Genomic DNA, 19,697 nt, shown 5'->3' on the forward strand with positions numbered 1-19,697 from the left:
ATTGCCTTTAAAGCCAGGTGGCAAAAGGTGCCAAGTGTAATCTTCTTAGGGACAAAAGTGTCATGCAATCCACTGCTCCGCCTGTCCTCGGTTTTTCCCAGCCCCTTGGTTTACCCCTTACCACCGCCTCCTTCGATTCACCCGGTGACCAGGGAGTTTCCCAGTGAAATGCTGCCAAATGAAATTTGTTTTGTGTGCATCAAATTGAACAGCCAAAATGTGGAAAGCGTAGATATGCTTTTCCGGCATCCATGCATGTGTGTGTGTGTGTGTGTGTGCGAGTTTTCCCGGTGCGCCTGTGTTGGTGAGCTGGCAGCATTAGCCGCCAGGTGGCGCCAGCTAATCTGTAATGAAAAACTGAACGGAATGGAAGGAAAAACCCCGAAACTAAATGGAAATGTTGGAGCCAATGAATGGCATTTTATGCAGGCGTGTTTTCCCAAGCACCCACCACCACCCGGTCACCACCCCCTAATTTTGCCAGAGTTGCTTACTTAAAGCGACGACACATGGCATGGCATTTACATATCGTCTCTATCTTGGACTTATGCCAGTTTTCCCCTTAGTTTTCCCAAACGCCAACCCCCTCCCCACTCCCCTCTGCCCGCGTTTCCCCGCTGTTTGTGTGCAGCTTTTATGCAAATTTACAAAGTGCAAATTACACGCTACTAAAGGTTTTCTTTGCTCTCCTATCGGACGGTGTCTGTGTGTTGGTAAATGGCAAACTTAAAAATGCTATTCAAACTTTTTCTATACACGCCTCTGCCTGTGTGTGTGTGTGTGGTGTGTTGTATGTTGTATGTTGTGTCCCTATTTCAGCTTCAACTCTCCACTCCACACACACCTTTTTACACACTCCTTGCAATTTGCCGTAGAATCGCCCTGCAGCTGCTATTTATTTATAATGTGTAGGGATTTTCCTTAGCTTTCATCTTCGCCTGCTGAACGATGGCAGAAATGTAAGGGTAATCAGTTTCGGTTTCAATTAAAGCAAGGAAATTCGTTTGATATCGATAAAGCAAGACTATTTATTATTAAGTATAAGAAACATAATATTTTAAAATATTAAACAAATCAAAACAGTTCAACAGTTTACGATTAGAAAACAATGTTACTTAAAACTTTTGTTTCAAGAAAAGATGCAATTGTAATGAGTCCTTTGTCGTGGGTTTTCCGCCTAAACTACTTCTCATTTTAGCCCTTTTTTTTAGCCTGCCTTCTCGCCACTTTCTTCGCTTTTCGCTTTCGTCCTTTTCAGTGCGATCTTTCTTGCTGTAATGAAAAAGATGCAAGATGCAAACAGAAGCGAGCAAAAGAAATGGCGAAAGTGCAGGAAACATTTCATCAGGCAGCCAAACACACACAGGCACACAAACGCCTCCTTAACCCCTCGGTGGCCATGGAAATGGTCTCATCTCTGGCATCTCGCTACATAAAGCACATTTATCGTGGTTACAAAAGCGTAAAAGAAAAGTGTGGCCCAGGGTTTTCGCCTGAAAAATGTTTCAAAAACTGTTTCAGGCTAAATGAACATAAAGCGGGGCCACCACCTCCAGCACCACCGACTGTGCCACCGATGGCATGAGCCGAACCACCATCTCCTTGAATAACCAACCCACCATCCACCCACCAAGCAAACCCAACCGAACCGAATCGCCTGCAGTCCTGGCTTTGTTTTTCTTGCCAGCTTCCTCTAAAGCTGCATCCTCGTGGGCGTCATGAAAATAAAGCCAAATTAAAATTATATCCTTTTTCTCTCGGTGTGTGTGTGTGTGGAGTGCGAATGTCCTTTTGTATGCACAAAAGTCAACTAAGTCGTGCTCAATTTTTATGATGGCAAGACGACGCTGCCGTCGCCACTTTGTGTGCCGTGGTAAGCCAAGTTAGCAAAAGGTGGCGAAGGGTAGGGGGTATGGCGGTGGTGCAAATGAATGGCAGCCTGCCGCTTTATGAATGGCCACAAAAAAATAAAAAAAAAAAAGCAACCAGCCACCCATTCTGAAACTCTTGCTGTCTGGCAGAGTTTTCCCGCTGCACTCCACACTCCGCCTTTCGCAGAAAGGCACAAAAAATGGCAAAAAGAAAAGAAATTAAATGCACTTCCTTTATGCGCGGGCTTCTCATATTTTCCAGCCCGGCTCTTCCCCGCCGGCTTTTCACCATTTTCCACCCCCTCGCGCCCACACAATGCGCTAATAATGGAAGTGCACTTTTGACACAAAAGGTGCAGTGGCGACAATGCTGGCTCCTGGTTTTTGGTCCTTTCTAGCTTTCTAGGCTACCCATACCCACATCCACACCCACACCCATAACCCCCTCGCCATTGTTGCCTTCTATTGCTCATTCGCTGCAAGGGCGATTAGTCGGTGGGTGGTGGGCGAAAGAAAATGGTTGGGGAAATGGGGTAAAATTGGGTAAAGGCGGCGCAAAGGGCGCGCATCTTTCGAGATTAGAACATTTTTGTGGCATTGCTTTCACTTCATCGGACGAGATTGCTTCTCCTATATATATACACTCACACATATATATCCCGATCTCTTTCAGTCTGGCTTATCCATTTCCTTTCGCTGGCTAAATGCCTTTATTGCCTCATAATTTTGAGTGGCTTTTACTGATAATGATGATTATGCTTAGCTGATTGAAAAGATTGAAAAAGGAGGCGGGTTCAAGAACATGTCAACAAACTTGCTGAGTAACTCACTGGCTTACAGAGCTTTAAAAATGTGTGGCACTCATGTTTAAAGTTTTTACTATAAATAGCTTATAGTTTTCTATAAGCTATCTTATATAGAGTTTTTGAGCCATGCTAAATTATTAACTTTCTGAATTAATTTGCTTTCGAATTTTTAAATTTCCAAATTAAATGAAAAACTACTAGACACGAAATCACCGAAGCTCTGCTTACAAAACAAATTCCTAGCGCAAAGTGTTGCGTATACGTAATGTGAGTCCTTGAGGCGACGGCTGAGGCGTTTCCCCACAAGCCCTTCCGCTTTCGTCCACTAAGTGCAGCATTTCCATTTCGATGGTAACAAAATCAAAGTGAAAACTGTTCTCATAACCAAATCAAACCGAATTGAATTGAATGGCAGCGAGACGAAACGCAAGGAAAGCGGGGCAGAGCAAACAAAACGAAATGTGCTGAAGACATTCAAGTGTCGGTGGCGTATGAGTGATTTACCTGGCCAGCAGACGAAGGAGCAGGCCAAAAAGGTTCCTTCTTCGCTACAGCAGTGCAAATAAATCAAATAAATAATAAATGAAACGAAACGAATCAAATGCGGAATAAAAATCAATGGCACTCACCACTTCAATGACTCGTGATACACCTATATATGTATGTATATATATTATAAATGTATAATATATAGACATATATATACCTACTCAACGAACACACACATGTGGCATAAAAAATGTACTTATACCCATGCAATTTGCTTTTCGGCTTGATTTCAAATAAAATGTTGCTTCATTGCATCGAATTGAGGCAGAAAAATGAAATTGTGGGTAAAATACCGTTGCTAAAACGCCCACTTCTGTGGGCGGAATAGGCGTGGCACACACACACAAGCAATCTCGGAAAAAAAAGAGCTAGTTGGGCATGACTTTTGAGCACGGAACCTCGGACTTTGGTCAATTGCAATTAGAAGTCAGTGAAGAAGTGCGCTGCTCTCCAAGAATTCCAATGGGCCTTCGCCCCAGCCATCCCCCCTCGCCCACTCCCTGGCGACCTTTGGCCCACCCACTGGTGGGAACTCCTCTTACTCTCACGCCCCCAGCGTTCCTCCGCTCTCTTTTCCTTCCTAATAAAAATGCAACTGGGCACATAAAACTCTGACCCAAATACTGTACATTATGTGTTTATGTCTGTTAGAAGTAAAAAGCAGAGTGGTGAAACGGGGGGTTTTGCGGAAAAAGATGAGAGGGCGGCCGAACAACAGTAAAAAGGGGGCTGGTTGTGGGGGGAATGGGGGCTGAGAAATTGCAACACTTGAAAACTTGAAAATGTTTTCGAGAACTTGCGCTGCTGGCACAAAAGTTAAAAGAGGCCAACTGCAGTCCTCGGACTCTGGAAATGGAGGGGCATAAGGGGGGTATGGGAGGCTGCACCTGATGACGGGGGGACAGGACGCCCCCTGGGAAGCCCCTCGAAAACCCCCAACTCTGCAGCAGTAATTAGTGCAAACAATTGCGCTCGTTTCCGATATCCTTGGTAACTTTGCCCAAAAAAAAAAAAGGAAAAAGGAAACCCCCATTCGGCGCACGCCCCTGCCTTTTAAGCCTCACTGCGGCATTTTGTTTCAAGGGGCGTCTGCTGGCTGCTCTGAAGAACCAGCTCAGAAGAATTTGTATATGCATATACATACATATATATGTATATAGACAGAAGGGACCGCTGCTGTATTCCATTTATTGGAAATATAAAGCATATTTTGTGCGCTCTTTTGTCATAATAAATTGGCAAACTTGAAATCGGATATCGGTGCACGACCCCGTCTCCTCGAAGAAAGTGACAAAGAAAGCGGGTTGCCATAGTTTCTTCTCATTAAATGGAAATGTAAATGAAAATGAAAATGAAAATGATTTTGGGCCGCGCAGCTGCGTCCCTCATCAATAGATATGGCGAAAGGGGGGCGACTCGTGGAGGGTTAAACACTGCCAGAGGACACTGCAAGGGCAACTGACTGGTTTGCATTTCGACCCGTGGAAAGTATCGCATTTCGCAGCCGAACGCCAATCGATTTTCGTTATCGGGTCAAATGTTTTCTTGATTTCCTACAGCTTTGGGCCCTTTTGTGTTGTTGGTTTGACTTTCGTTGTTTTTTAAGTTGATCGTTTTGGCCTGGTTAGCCGTTAGTCGCATTTATCGAATATCGTTGAAAATCGCAGCGAATGCGTTATATATCGAAATCAATTTTAAAATAGTTTTTTCTCTAATACTACTTATTGTCAGTTATTGCATGTATTTTGTTAAATACGTTTGGTGGTGCCAAAGTCGGTGGGGAAAGTTATCGATAGTATGTAATCTGTGGTTAAGCAAATTAACCGCGACTTATGAAGGCACATAATTTCTAATGATTTTACAGTTTCTTACAAATTAAAGGGTATGTTTCCAACGCTCTTATATATACTTCACTTGTTTTCGCAACAATGTTTATTAATTTTAATTCCTTTTCACGCTTGACTCTCCAAAGGAAACTGAGGCCGAATGCCTTCGATAACATTCACCCACCGATCGATAGACCATCAACCGTTGCACTCTCCCATTCCCTTCATTTGGTCGCAGCTTCCATTTAATACCGAAACCAACTTGAAATTCTGATGAACTCACTGAGAAATGTTGAAGGATTCGATATATATTGGCATTCCAAAGTCGGGTCTAGAATATACCCCTTATCCGCCATTCCACCTCACATTTTCCCCATCCAAGCTGCGTGCCAAATGCCATTTGCACTTGCACCCCGGGAAAAGTAGGAAAATGGGGGAAATCCATCTCCTCCTCTTCCCTCGCTCTCTTTTTTCCGTAGCTCATTGTTGGACATTCATTCGATTCATTCCACACACTCAAAGATACACATTCACACCCAGTTCCAATAATTGAATTACCCAAAGCCAGGCAAACACTTTGAGATTGTCCCGCAAAGAATTTCCCAGAACACAGAAACACACGCTCACAAAAGATATAGACACACTGCAGTTGCAGAAATATATATATACAAATATACAAAAGATACAGATACAGATACAAAGTAGAAAACGCATTCCTGGTGACAAAACTCTTAGAAACTCATCCCATTACATTCTCATTCTCCGTCTCGCTCGCTCGCTCTTTCCGTCTCTCTCTCCCTATCTTTATACATACAATTCTAGTTGAAATACAAATACTTATACATATGCATACGAAACATAGCTATATTACATATATATTATATATATATATACATTTATATAAATATTTTCTCAAATTATTGCATAACTTTTTTCGGTTTGTCCTTAGAGCCAAGTGCTGAGAAAACAATCGAGTCGCTTTTCAGTTTTCCCATACCATCAATACAGACAATTGCTCAATGTTTTCTTCACCTTTTTAAAACGTATGATTTCAACCACAAAACTAAATTAGAAACAAACGGAAAAGAAAAGAAAAGAAAAGAAAGAAAAAGATTAAACAAAAGCAAAAACTCGAACGCAAATTTGCCAAGTAACTAACATATATATTTTTGTCTTTTGCAATAATCCCAATTACCAAATCAAAAAACCCCACCCCATCGAAATTCGACGTGGATTCCTTTCGATTGGATAACCAAATAGCCGTGTATCCGTAATGCGTGGACAGGTGATCACTCCCCAAGGACTCGGAATTGTTGGCATTCGGGTATCCGTGGATCGCGATTCCCGATTTGGATTCACACTAACTCGTCAAGGAGGCTGGTGAGTAGTAACCCTTATATTTCTTATTATCTTAAAAGTGCGATTTCAAGAGGTAACACTACAAAATATTTTGAACTTGAAGATACATTACATTCACTGAAGATAACATTAGTGGTCCCCTCCTCCGATGCTCCACTGTACTTGTGTGCGGCAAATGCAAATTACTTACGTATGGTTGAGTTGCTCCATCGAGGGGTAGCTTTTTTCGTTGATTAAATTCTGCTGATGGAATCCGCCATCCGCCGATGGCCAGAAGCACAGTTGCGCAGTCCAAAATTAAGGCCAACAAAATATAAAAAAATAAAATAAAAATGTGAGAACATAGAAGGTGAAGATGCGCCGGCGAGGCCAAGTTATCATATTTTTAATTAAATCTCTCGCTTTGATGTGCGGCCAACTTCTTGGAGGTCCTCCATCCTCCATCCTCCATCCTCCATGCTCTGTCCTCTGTCGCCAAGTTCTCGAGCTTACACAAGTGGTTAGCATAATTAGAGCAGACAGGCCACAATTGGCCAAAAGCCGCAGGAGTGGTTGAGTGGTTCAGTTTCTTGTCATTCTTTCAAGGGGAAATGGGATGGACATTAGTTTCAATTATTTGACATTTCATTCGAATTGCTTTTTAAGCACAAATGCTCGGAGAACTTTTGCTCTAATTGAGCCCATCAAAGATGCAAGGACGGAACCGAAATCTGAATCAAAATCAGAATATTTTCTCAACTGTGAACGGATGGCAAAATTCGGTGAGGAGCTGAGTGGAGGAAAAGTGCCGGCAATCCAATATATCTAATATAAATATTTTTGCAGTTGTTTTTCTTTTTTGTAAAAAGGATTTCCGTTTGCTGCCATCAGCAACATTGTTTGCTGTCCTTGTTGTTTTGCCATTTTCTTTTACTCCATGTGTGTGTGTGTGTGTGTGTGTGTGTTGGCCAATTTAAATAAACATTTCGCACCCGACTCTGCCTGATTTTATTATGGCCAAGCGTAGAAATACAAACAGAATCTGTGCAGCAGACAGACAAAACTCCGACTGTCTGATGATTATTTGTGTTTACTTTCCACACACACACACACACAGGCACACACATACTCACGCTTTGTTTATTTCAATCTCGCACACACTCGCACATTAGCCTAGACAAATATGCAGGTGTATAGCATAGCATATCTTTCTGGGCCATGTGCTGAGCTCCGAAAATAAAAAGGAAACGAGACTGTGGCCCACACAGTTGGGCCTGTGTGTGTGTGTTGGCCATAATTTCTCATTAGGCCAATGGCCAAGTAAGCGATGTGTTGCATGTTGCTGCCAAATGTCGCAACTGCAACTACTTACTGGGCCACAAAAAAGGAGGTCCTGCCTGGCCCGGCATAAATACCTCAGCTCTTATTTATGCATTTTTATTATGACAATATGTGTCGTTGTTTATTTTTCGGTCCTTTAAGGGGTCTTTAAAAATGTCCTTGTTATTTTTATATCCCTGCTGCTCGCCTTATTCTCTTATTCTCGCTCTTTGCCTCGCAATAATTCCTGTTTATGTTCGCCTTATTTTTTTGGCTTTTTTATACACTGCCAGCCAGGGAATTAGTGACGCTTTTGCACAACTGCTATTGATTTGTTTGTTAGGCCACATGTTGCGAAATTGGCTTGAAAACTGCAGTTACACTACAGTAACTAATCTGGAAACAATATTGATCGGAATTTCCTGTGCTCTTTCGTATTCAGAAACGTTCTTGAAACTCTTTTTCTCTGTGTAGCTAAATAGGAGTTATTTTCCTGAATTCATTTTGGTTTATGGCATGCTGCCTTTTGCAGCTGAAAATGCTGAAAATGCTGTAGCTACTGCTGTTGCTAATGCTGCTGCTGCTGCTGTTGCTGTGCCATGTTATGCGGCCCAATAAGCAACAGTGTGTTGTTAGCGGGTCGCCGCCCCCTCATTTTCCGCCCAGCCACTGGCTGGCTTTCCCGGGACTTTGCACACATATGTGTATCCTCTTACTTTTGGCCTCAGATTGTTGTAGCTGGCTGGTGCTTCTTGGGTCTGTTGCAGGATTTTATGGTTTTGTATTTATAATGTTTATTTCAATTCTATGCTTTTATTAGCTACCCCCCGCATTTTCCGTTTTCCTTTCGCACCGACTTTGCTCTTTTCTCTGTTGCTCTTTTGGCTGCCGCCATTTGTTGTCCTGCTTAATTTTTTTTTCATTTTTTTTTATTTTTTATTATGTTTTTTTTTTTGCGCTGTAGTTGTTGCTCTGGCTGGCTGACATGCATTGTTGGTTGTTGTTGTCATAGTAATAAAGGTAATAAAAGTCATTATATTGTGCTGCAGGGGATTATTGTTGGCATTTTTTATTGCATAAGTATTATTAGAGTTGGCCCAGCGAAACGTATGTCCTTATGTGTGCGTGTGTGTGTGTATGTGTGTGTGGGTATCAGAGAACTGCAAGGGTGGCACTTTTTTACCACTCGACTCACACCCTACAATTTTGTGTGCGGGTGCTACCCGCCACGCACATCGCGGGTACTTACAAACACACAGTATAAATCTGAACATGTAGACAAGACACCCCGTTGTGCGCGCACCCGAATCAATACGGTGCTCCGCGTCGCGGGTGCCGATCACACACTGCCTAAAAAGGGATGAGTGAGAAAAACACTTGTGGGTATACCGTTAAACACATGGGTGTTTCCAAAAATACTCGGGTGTTTCCAAAAATACTCGAGTGGTCTCGTAGGTAATCGAGTCACAGACAAGATGCGTAACTCCATGCGTTTTACACTCCATACGTTTACACACTATTCTTTCGGCGTGACTCTAGACTTTGTCGAATACTTTGTAAAATATGCCCTTCATCTTATTATTATATATTATTATAATTATATATATTATATTATATTTTATTATATTATATATTATTAATATAATATATATATATATATATATATATTATATTATATATTATTATATATTATATTATATATTATTATATATTATATATATTATTTACGTTATTATTATTTAAATATAGATTATAGTCATAATGTCACAAAATTCATTTCAAAAATAACTTTATATAAGAATATTTGTCATTAGAGTATTCAGGTAGCGACGTGTGAAAAATTAATAACGGAATGATTCGAAACGGGTGGCACCCATTGAGTCCATCAAAGACGTGAGCACGAAATTTTTCTTGGGTATTCCCTTTTACCCTTCATTTCTTATACCCGTCACGCTTCCTCCCATACAAATTTTAGGCGTACAAAAAATGACCAGAGAACTGCAGCCCGCATACAAAAAATGACGTGCGGCCGATCGTTGACTGTGCGTCCACTCACCCAAATAGTTATTGCGCAGCAGGCCTCGGGTGGTTTTTTTACTCGTAACAAAAACACAACGTCGGTAAAACACTCGAGTATTTTGTGTTGCCGCAAGTAGGGTGTCAAAAAAAACGGGGTGCCTAGAGTACCGAGTGTTTATCGGGTGGACGTAGAGTGCGAGTGGCGGGCTGCAGTTCTCTGGTGGGTATATGTTTTTGGGTTGATGCCTCCGCTAAATGCTACACCACCCACAAAAGCAGCCACAAAAACACCCACTAAACCACCCACCGCACCACTGGCCACTCCTCGCATTTCTCCGGATTTTCGCTCTGCTCGTGTTCATAAAATCCAATTCAATTACAAATGAATAAATGCAATGCCACGACGGACTTTGGCCTTCACACAGCTGCGGACAATATAATAGGGCCAGGAACTACTAGTGGACACAAAAGAACAGATTCTGTTGGCCTTTATTTTGGCTTGATACCAACGAGTAAAAATACATAAAAAATTGGAAAATTGAAAAGAATACTGCGTAGCATTTGAACTTTTAGCCCGATTACATCGGATTGCGTATGCACATGTGTGTCACTACTTTATGCAGGCCATAAAAGCAGCCAAAAACAACAGCAACGGCTAACAGCTGCAGTGGCAAAAACAGTTAAATTAAATTAGCAAAAATTGTAACCAATTTCACAAAATGCCCTTATATATTTGTCGCTTTTTTCCGCTATTTTTTGTAACCACTTTATTTTTAATGAAATGCATGTCCTTGTTTATGGACATGTTTATGGGCAGCTTTGGTCGTCTGGTTTACGAGGCAATTCAATTGAATGTTTTGTCATTTGATTCGGCGGAAAATGCGACTGGGGCATTGAAACATTTTCCAGATGCAGGCTATCTCACTCGCTAGCTGCTATCCCTGTCGCACGCGCAAAACACAATTAAAAATCGCATTAATTAAATATTTCAAAAGTAAAAGTTTTTGCCATTTCTTGAGTTTCCAACGCGACTTGGCTTTGTAAAGCAACCCCCCACCACCCACTCCGTGCTTTTTCGAACTCATGCTCCTGGATTTTCTCGCCCCACACACCCCCACCCCCCAAGTTTCGTTTTCCCCCAGTTGTTGTTCTGTCCCTTTGTTTTCCAACATCTTCGTCCTCTTGGCAGAAGTTTGTGCAACTTTCCCGTAGCTGCAATGCGAATTTTCTCGTGTAATAATGGCGGCGGCTCGCAATCGCCATCATTATATTTAATGCGGCTAACGCATGATAAGGGAAGGGAAGGGGATTGGAAGGGGGCTGCATGGATGGATCTTAACTTGTGCTCTATACCTTCTGCAGCATCCAAAGTTTTTCAATTTCCCACAAACAATTGAGGTATTATCTGAGGCTCCACCTTGGCATTAGGTTGCGGGGTGGGAATCTCTCGCGCAATTCCCTTCGCTTCAAGTTCATTAAAATATTAATTTGCATGTTTGCCAGCAACTTTTGCACTAATTTCGTATTCCGTTTCATATTTCTCATGCCAACCACTCACTCACTTACTCCACTTGCAGGTTCGATGTGCTGGTGAATGGCGGCGGGGCGGTGACCTTGCAATTCCAGCGCTCCCCCTTCCGACCTCTGACCCGCACCGTCTTTGTGCCCTGGAACCGGATCGTGGTCCTGCCGCCCGTGCAAATGCAGCTCAGCGACGACGACGAGACGACCAGCAGGAATATCAAGTGAGTTTTTCAGCTTTTCATACCTGAACACCTGAAATTATCCTGCAGCTTGTCTGCAGTTCAAATAGTCTTAATCACATCACCTGAGACTCAAAACCCTTTAATCTTGGGACTCGACGGAAAGTCTCCAATCCATTGTTTTCATTTCAGAAAATATATCTAATCACAACATCATAATAATATAATGGTTCTAATCATTGTTTCTTAGCTATAGTAACTCTCGGAAACATGCGTTATAAATGTTTTGTATAAATATCCCTACTAATACCCATGCTTCTACTTCCAGAGTGGCTCCACTGAATCCCGCCCTGACGTTCCTCAACTCGATCCACTACCACACGGCGGACGAGGCCAACGATGCCAGCAAGGTGTGCATGGATCACGACCACGAGAAGCTGCGTCCCCAGCTGATCAGCACCTGGATGCCCAACGGAGTGGGCGCCATGCCCGGCAAAAGGGTCATCTTTGCCGAGACTCAGGTGGGTGGACAACCAGGTCGGGGGAGTGGCGGGAGTGCCCCTCATTTACCATTTACTATAGCATGGCCCGTCCCTAATGCCATTCCTAATTAGCAGTCCGGGCAGCAGATGCTGGACGCAGCGCAGTTTTAATTAATTTAAAGTTTGCCTTAATGACATTATAACTTTGCATCTGCCCGCTGAAAAGGGGGGGAGGTGGAGACTGGTGTTGGTGGCCGGGGCAGGGGCAGTGGCAGTGGTGTTGGGTGCGTTTGGGTGAAAGGGCCAGTGAGGTGGACATTAATTCTGGCCGAGAGCGTGGAAGCCCTCCTCGAAGGTCTGGCCCTCGTCGGATTCGCAATGCGTTTAATTGCACCACTCGAACCTGTCCAGCTGCGGTCACCAGCAGACCAGCAGACACTTGGTTTGCCTCCACCGATGTCTGCTTGCCATTACCTTTCCACAGGCGCTATTTCCCAACTTAGGTCCGAGGGTAATTTCTCCAGGTCTAGATAAACTTTTCCCGCAGTTAACTGTCACCTGAGGCCGATGATAAAAGTGACTAGGGTCTTGGAAACAAGAAAACAAGCCAATAATTTTGCTTAAACCACTGTTAGCTAACCAAGTTCTTCCTCTCTCCATCCACAGATCGTCCAAGAATCCATCCAGATTCCGGGCTCGGACCTCCATCTGACCTATCAGTCCTCGCAGGCCAGTGGCTATCTGAGCATAGTGCGCATGCGCCTAACCGGCGAAACGATTCCGCCCACTCTGACCCACGTGCATGTGGGTGTGGAGATCGAGGGAGCCCTACATGTGAAGACCTACGAGGCAGATCCCAGTTTGGTGCACACCTTCGCGTGGAACAAGCGCAATGTCTATCGGCAAAAGGTGTACGGAGTGACTGTGGCACGCATTTCGGTGGGCTATCAGCACAGCACCTGCCAATCGCCCGTTTGGATTGCCCAGACGGCCAAGCTGCAGGGCTACGATGTGGATATATCCGATATCGGAGGCTGGGGACTGGACATACACCACCACTACAACTTCCACGAGGGCATACTGCAGAAGGGCGACGGCAGTACGCTGCACATGAAGGAGTACCCGAGAACCGTCAAGGTGGTCATGGGCACCGGACTGCAGCGACCACTCACCTGCCCGGATTACTGCAATGGTGTGGCCAAGGATGCCAAGCTGCTGACGCCCATCGCCCTGGCCACCGGACCCGACGGCAGTCTCTATGTGGGCGACTTCAATCTGGTGCGTCGCATCACGCCCGACGGCAAGGTGTACACCATTCTGCAGTTGAGCGCCACCCAGGTGTCGTATCAGTATTACCTGGCTGTTTCGCCAGCCGATGGCCATCTATACATATCGGATCCGGAGAGGCATCAGATCCTGAGACTCGTGCGACTGGAGAAGGTCAAGGATCCCAGTATCAACAGTGATCCCGTGGTGGGCAGTGGCCAGCGTTGCATTCCTGGTGACGAGGGCAACTGCGGCGATGGAGGACCGGCCCTATTGGCCCGACTCTCGCATCCCAAGGGCCTGGCAATCGCAGCCGATCGCACCATGTACATTGCTGATGGCACCAATATACGCGCCGTGGATCCCAAGGGCGTCATTCACACTCTGATCGGACACCATGGCCATCACAATCACTGGAGTCCGGCTCCCTGCAGCGGCACCCTGATGGCCAATCAGGCGCAATTGCAATGGCCCACCGGCCTGGCCCTTAGTCCTCTGGACGGATCCCTGCACTTCATCGACGATCGACTGGTCCTGCGACTCACCTCGGACATGAAGATCCGCGTGGTGGCCGGCACACCGCTGCACTGCAGCAATGGCGGACAGGATGGCCGGGTGAACAAGACGGGAACGGACAATGTCCTGGGCACCGTTCTTGCCATGGCCTTCTCGCCCTTCGGCAATCTCTATATTGCGGACAGCGATTCGAGGAGGGTCAATTCCATTCGCGTAGTGGACACGGCCGGCAATATGCGATACTTTGCCGGAAAACAAGAGGGCACGGGGTAAGTAGATACTTAAAACTGTTTAGAAGCCATTCCATAGATCGTTAGTTCCATAGATAAAGTTGCATTTAAGTTAAAATACGTATAATTTTTATGCGTACTAAATAATATTTTGGGTCACTCGATTAGGTTCGCTGCCATATTTTGCTAATTTAAAATATTACGCCACATCCATTTAACAACAATGGGAAACATTAATTATTTTCCATTAGTTTTATCCTAAATCTAAAATATGAATATTGTTCCAAAGTTGAATAACCAATAATTCATGCAGTTTGAGTGCGCTTAGCTGGAAAATTATAATTCAAAGGGTTCCCAATTCGCTGTCATTGGGGGGCTGCTTATTTGCACTTTGCCGAGTTATCAAAGTGCACTGAAAATAAATAATTCCCAATAGTTAGCTGTGCTCCCTTGGGTACTTATGTATACGAGTATGTGTGGGTATGGCATATGTAGTTGGAATACCCGACTATTGCATTCTTAGTTGTTTTATGCCCTCAAATATTGACTGGCTACTGGGTCAACATTACAGGGAATTTGGTCAGCAGGCCGCTGGCCAAAAATCGAATGGAACGAACGAATGAAATGGGTGTGGATGTGGATGGTGTAAAGGGCATGCAGGAAAATGGGTTGGCTGGGTGGGTAGATTGACTCCACTCGGACTTGTTTATGCGCATACTTGACCCAATTAAGTGAGCTCCGGGCTATTTGCATATTGCCGAGCGATATCAGCCAATTTTTCAAAATGTCTACCAAACGACACACGGGACAAAACGCACACAGGACGAAAGAGCGAGAGAGGGAGATAGAGTAGGATGGAGTGAGAGCAAGAGCGGGACGGGGAAAGGATACTCGACCGTAGAGTGGGGCATAAATAATAAAAATTCAGCAAGAGCAGCACAAAATTGCCAATGCACCAAAACGGCCATAAATGTCAGGCCAACTAGGCAATACCCCCTAGTGTACCATATCCCCGTCTCTCTCTTGCTTCCATTCTATTCCATATAAATGCAATAGTACCGGTATGCAAAAATATCCATCTCTTTTCAGCTCTTTCTGCTCTTTTAGCCATCCACAGTCATGTTAACTTTATTTGACTTTATTAACCCATTTTGAAGGCATCGAAAACGGTGACCAAAAATTAATTGGAATTCTCACATTGGGGAATTTCATTGTCTGATTTTTCATTGCCCCAGTACACAACATATACGTATGTGTGACTGTGTGTATGCATACATGTGTTTCTATAAATGTGTTCGTGTACCAGAGGCACTAAAGCCATTTGCATTTTGTGCATTGATTAAAGCGGGGCAGAAAACGGAAACGGAAACAGCAGTCAATGAACTTAAATTCCTGACGCCAACGGAATAATTTTATGCCACGTTGCCAAGCGCAAAAACGTAGTGCTACATAGTGTTGTAAAATGGGTCTTTAGTGTTGGTCAGTTTAATTTCAGCATTAAGTACAAAGAAAGAGGAATATAACTTTTTATGGCTGGGGTAAAAAAGAAACAGTCCTTCGCACATATTTCTTCGTATAAAATTGCTTAAATTCACGACAAAGTATTTGTAAATAAACTTTTAAAGAAGTTTTTGGAATAATCGTACGTTTAACCTAATCTAAATCTAAAATACCTACCAAATCCATAGTAAGGATATATTGCTCAACTTTATTCGCTCTGAATTTTGTGGGGTCATGCGAATGGCGTCAGGTGTCAGGGGGTTAAAGCGTAGATACGGGCGGCGGACGATTGAAGTGGGCGTGGCCGGCAGACGTGGCAAAGTAATTAGCGGCCGTCGCGCCACAGACAGAAACTATAAATCAACTTTTCACTCGTTTTTTCGCTTCTTCCCCCGGCGTCTTTTGTGTGGAGCTATATCTTTCGAGAGGTGGCCAAAGAGGGTTAAGCGCCCGAGGGGTAGCTCGCGGGGCTGTTAAGGGTTAAGGGCGGCGGGCTAGGTGGATGGGGGCGGTCTGTGTCCGTGTCTGTTGCGTGGGCGTGGCTGCGATAAGCGGCACCCGGAGTTCGCTTTACTTTAGACTGTTTATCGAACAAACAATGTCATCATAAATATGCGTCCCGAGCAGCCAGAAAAGAAGGGGAAATCCTGCAGGAAGACCCGAAGAAAGGGTGCGGCCAGAGATAGGAAGAATAAGGATGACAGCAATGGGTTGATGGCTCTCAACCCTTCGTACAATATGAACCACATCTGCTGCAGAAGCACACTGGAAGTTGGCCAGGAACAGCCTATACAGTCGCTTTATCTTGGAAGTAGAATAGAATTAATTAATTGAATTTAAATGCAACTTATATTTATGCTCGCTTAGTGTATTTTCAATTATATATCATCTAACACGCATTTCCCTCAATTTTCCACCTTTTCCCCACCAGATCTCAGACGTGCGACTGTGCGATTGGAAGCGGCAGCAATGGCAGCGCTGCCAACTCAGGAGTGGGCGGGGCCAGCGGCGGCGCCTACTCGACGACCGTCAATCCAACGCGTCCGAATGGCGGCACCACGCCCACCACCCCGTCGGGCGGAAACGGAAGCGGAAATGGCAACGGTTCGTCGGCGACCTCGGCCGGTGGCTCAGTGGGAGGCTCAAACGGCAGCGGTGGTGGTGCAAACGGAGGTGCCTGCATCTGTGCGGGCGGCATCGCCCTGTCCACTGGTTCCGGATCGAGCTCCGGCAGCAACGGCGCCGGCACCCTGGCCAGCATCGTCGGCAGCGGCGGTTTAATGTCCACCGGACCCACCACCACCACCACGGTGCTACTGGGCGCCAAGACGACGGCGGCGGGCATAGGAGCGGCCACCTTGAACGACGACGGAACGCTCAGCAATGCGGAGACGCTGCTGTCTTCCAATGCCCGATTCCAGGCCATATCCGCCATTGCGGTGGCGCAGGATGGAGTCATCAATGTGGCCGATCAAGGTAAGTGCCTTCTATAATTTATAACAATTATTTGGCTTACCTGGTATAATTATCAATATATTTATTGACCAACACAGTACGAATTTAAGACAAATTACAAAACATGGTTCACTTTTTAGGAAGATCTTTAGAACATTGGTACTGCAGTCAAGGCATAAAGTAAACAGGCATTTCAGTTCAAAGTTCACATTACTTGCGATGCATTTTTAGCCGTTTTTCGGGGGATTTTTAAGGGTTCCCCTCAAAACATATTGCTTTTCCAGTATCCTGACAGAGGGGCACAACAACTGTCATCTGATACAGCAAATTTGTCATCTTCCTTGGTTGTGTTTTCCCACATGTGTGTGGGCTTATGTGTGTGTGGGTGTGTGTGTGAGTGGGTGGGCCCGGCAATTTACTTTTGTATTGCATACTCCCACACACACACACACACGCGCCAACACAAACACAACAGCATGGAAAATGGAACATTTCCTTTGGCAAATTTTCTTCAACTCGCACTTCTTCTTATTTCTGCTTTTCTTTCGCCATGTTATTGTGTTAACAAGCGGCAAAGGGAACAAAAATAGAAAATGTTAACTGCTGCTGGGATGGTAGAGTATCGTATAAAAAAGAAGGAAACAAACGGAAAAATACGGGAAACCCGGAAGTTGAATTTCGACATATTGCAAAACACAACCACAGCAAATACAATAATAATAATGACAGCAACAACAGCAGCAACAGCCACGGAAATGGCAACAAAACTTGAACAATGAACAAGCTGCGTAGGAACAAGCAATTGTTGTTGTAATTGGCCATTATGCCCAAAGGGGGCTGGGGAGCCGTGGAAAAGTGGGCGGGGCCAAGGAGGGCAGGCCAAAGAGGAAAGAGCGAAACCAATTTCCGTTACCATTCGAACGACGACAAATTAGGACCCACTCTCACACGCACACACACACTCACACTCACTCACACACACTCGCATTCTCTCAGGTAACTGAAGAAAAACCCAAAACAAAATGGCCGCCAATAAATTTTGGGGAAACGGAAGAGCCAAGAAAAATGGGGGAAAAGACGCACAGGGGAAAATTGTATATTTTAAAATATTCAATATCCTAATAATTTAAAGAAAATGAGTACACAAATTATATTGAATTGAATTTGAATTTAATTTATATGCAATATAAAATGGCCTTAAATTAAATTTTTAAAGCATCGAAAGGCAGTTGAAAACATGAACCCTAATCGCTTTTTCTCAGTGTACAACTAGAGAGTCCTCTGCAGAAGCTAAAGCTCAAAAAAGCACGGAAGGTATAAATTTGAGTGCATTAGCAGAGCGTAATTTGATAAGACCAAAAACGTAATTAATAAATTTCCACAAAAGCAATGGGATGGGGTGCCTCGGATGTGTATGACTCCCCTAACGATGGACAAAAGGGTGGATTTTCGGGTGGCGTCGTTTCCTTTTTTGGATTTCCTTCCTGGCTGGATGGATCATCATCAACTCGGCGCGGAAATTAATGAAAAGGCTGGGCGAGTTGTTGTAGCCGAAGCCGTGGAAAGCAAATCAATGGCTATAATTAATCAAGTTTTAGTCTGCATTGGTGGTGGTGTGGGCTGTGTGCACACGTGTGAGTGATTGCTGTGTGAGTGTGAAAAGCGAAAAAGTGAAAATCAATCTTATTACCTACGCGGCATTGAATTGGCAAAACTTTTCGCCCCCTTCCAAACAAAAAACGCGCTGCCCCTACACAGCATTAATCAGGAATACATACAGACACACACACGCATTTATATATATTACATATAAATGTAGAAATATGCGTTGGTGTGTGGGTGGTTTCGCATCCGTGGCGGCAGACAAGACACATACAAATGTAGCTGCCGGCCAAGGAAAAACGTAAATAAGCTTCATTAGCAGCTCGCAAGCTTAAGTGGCCTTTTTCCCCGGCGAGCATGTGAAAAATTATTGCATTAATTGCCCTGCCACGGAAAAAAATGAAGGAAAATCGAGCTAAAAATAAAGAAATATCGATGGAATCGAAGAGTGACAGCAGCAATGAGTAGAAAAACTGAGACTGTTAAAGATATCGGTTTGTTCTAGTTCTAACTTTGTCAAAATGAGACGCACAGCAAAAAGCGCGACTGCTCATTACGGCTAACAACCTTGGCTAACAACCACACCCACTTTCTAAACGATTTAGAAACATTAAGATTTTCAACATTTTTTCGATCTTTTTTGAGGGATACGTTCCATCCAATTTTTCCAAAAATTTTTGATTGAAAATTAAGTTACGAGCTCAACGAGGTATGACAATCCTATTTTAGGCCAATATTTCTATCGTTTTGGACAACAAATTCGACTTTTGTCATCAGAATTTAGAGCAAGTTGAACCATTTCATAATTGTGGGAAAATTAGGAAAAGTTCTGTGCAGAAACATGCTCATATCGACATTGGCAAATCGGGAACACCGTGGAGCTCTCCATTAAACATCCTCAATCCCCGTCGATATCAATTTCGCCAGCGATTTGGACATATGCCAGCTGGCCATGGCGACTGTTTAACGCTCAGGACAATTGCAGGACACCCCGGGATCTGAGTGTGAGTGTGTGTGTAAAACAAACCCACTAAGGATGGTTTAAAGACCTAGCAGATTGTGGGGCCGGTGGAGCAACAAACATTCGGCGACACAATGGCAACAACCCTTTGCACTGGGCACAAACAAGTTGTTCAGTTTATGGGGTCATTACCATTACATTACAATTCACCCACGCACACACACACACACACACACACACACGTATGTATTTA

The 19,697-nt window shown here is 44.2% G+C and overlaps 1 protein-coding gene across 7 annotated transcripts in view; it reads left to right on the plus strand.

The window, feature by feature from the left end:
- LOC6725770 (teneurin-a) overlaps positions 1 to 19,697 on the plus strand; it is a 198,599-nt gene that overhangs the window by 169,014 nt on the left and 9,888 nt on the right. For all 7 annotated transcript variants that reach the window (XM_039297391.2, XM_044923645.1, XM_039297392.2 and 4 more), the window contains 5 exons: positions 6,313 to 6,432; positions 11,307 to 11,474; positions 11,761 to 11,953; positions 12,581 to 13,965; positions 16,358 to 16,902. In XM_039297391.2, coding sequence (XP_039153325.1) covers positions 6,313 to 6,432; positions 11,307 to 11,474; positions 11,761 to 11,953; positions 12,581 to 13,965; positions 16,358 to 16,902 — 2,411 coding nt within the window. The remainder of the gene's footprint in view (positions 1 to 6,312; positions 6,433 to 11,306; positions 11,475 to 11,760; positions 11,954 to 12,580; positions 13,966 to 16,357; positions 16,903 to 19,697) is intronic.

The sequence above is a fragment of the Drosophila simulans genome, chromosome X (assembly GCF_016746395.2).
Source record: "Drosophila simulans strain w501 chromosome X, Prin_Dsim_3.1, whole genome shotgun sequence".
Lineage (NCBI taxonomy): Eukaryota > Metazoa > Arthropoda > Insecta > Diptera > Drosophilidae > Drosophila > Drosophila simulans.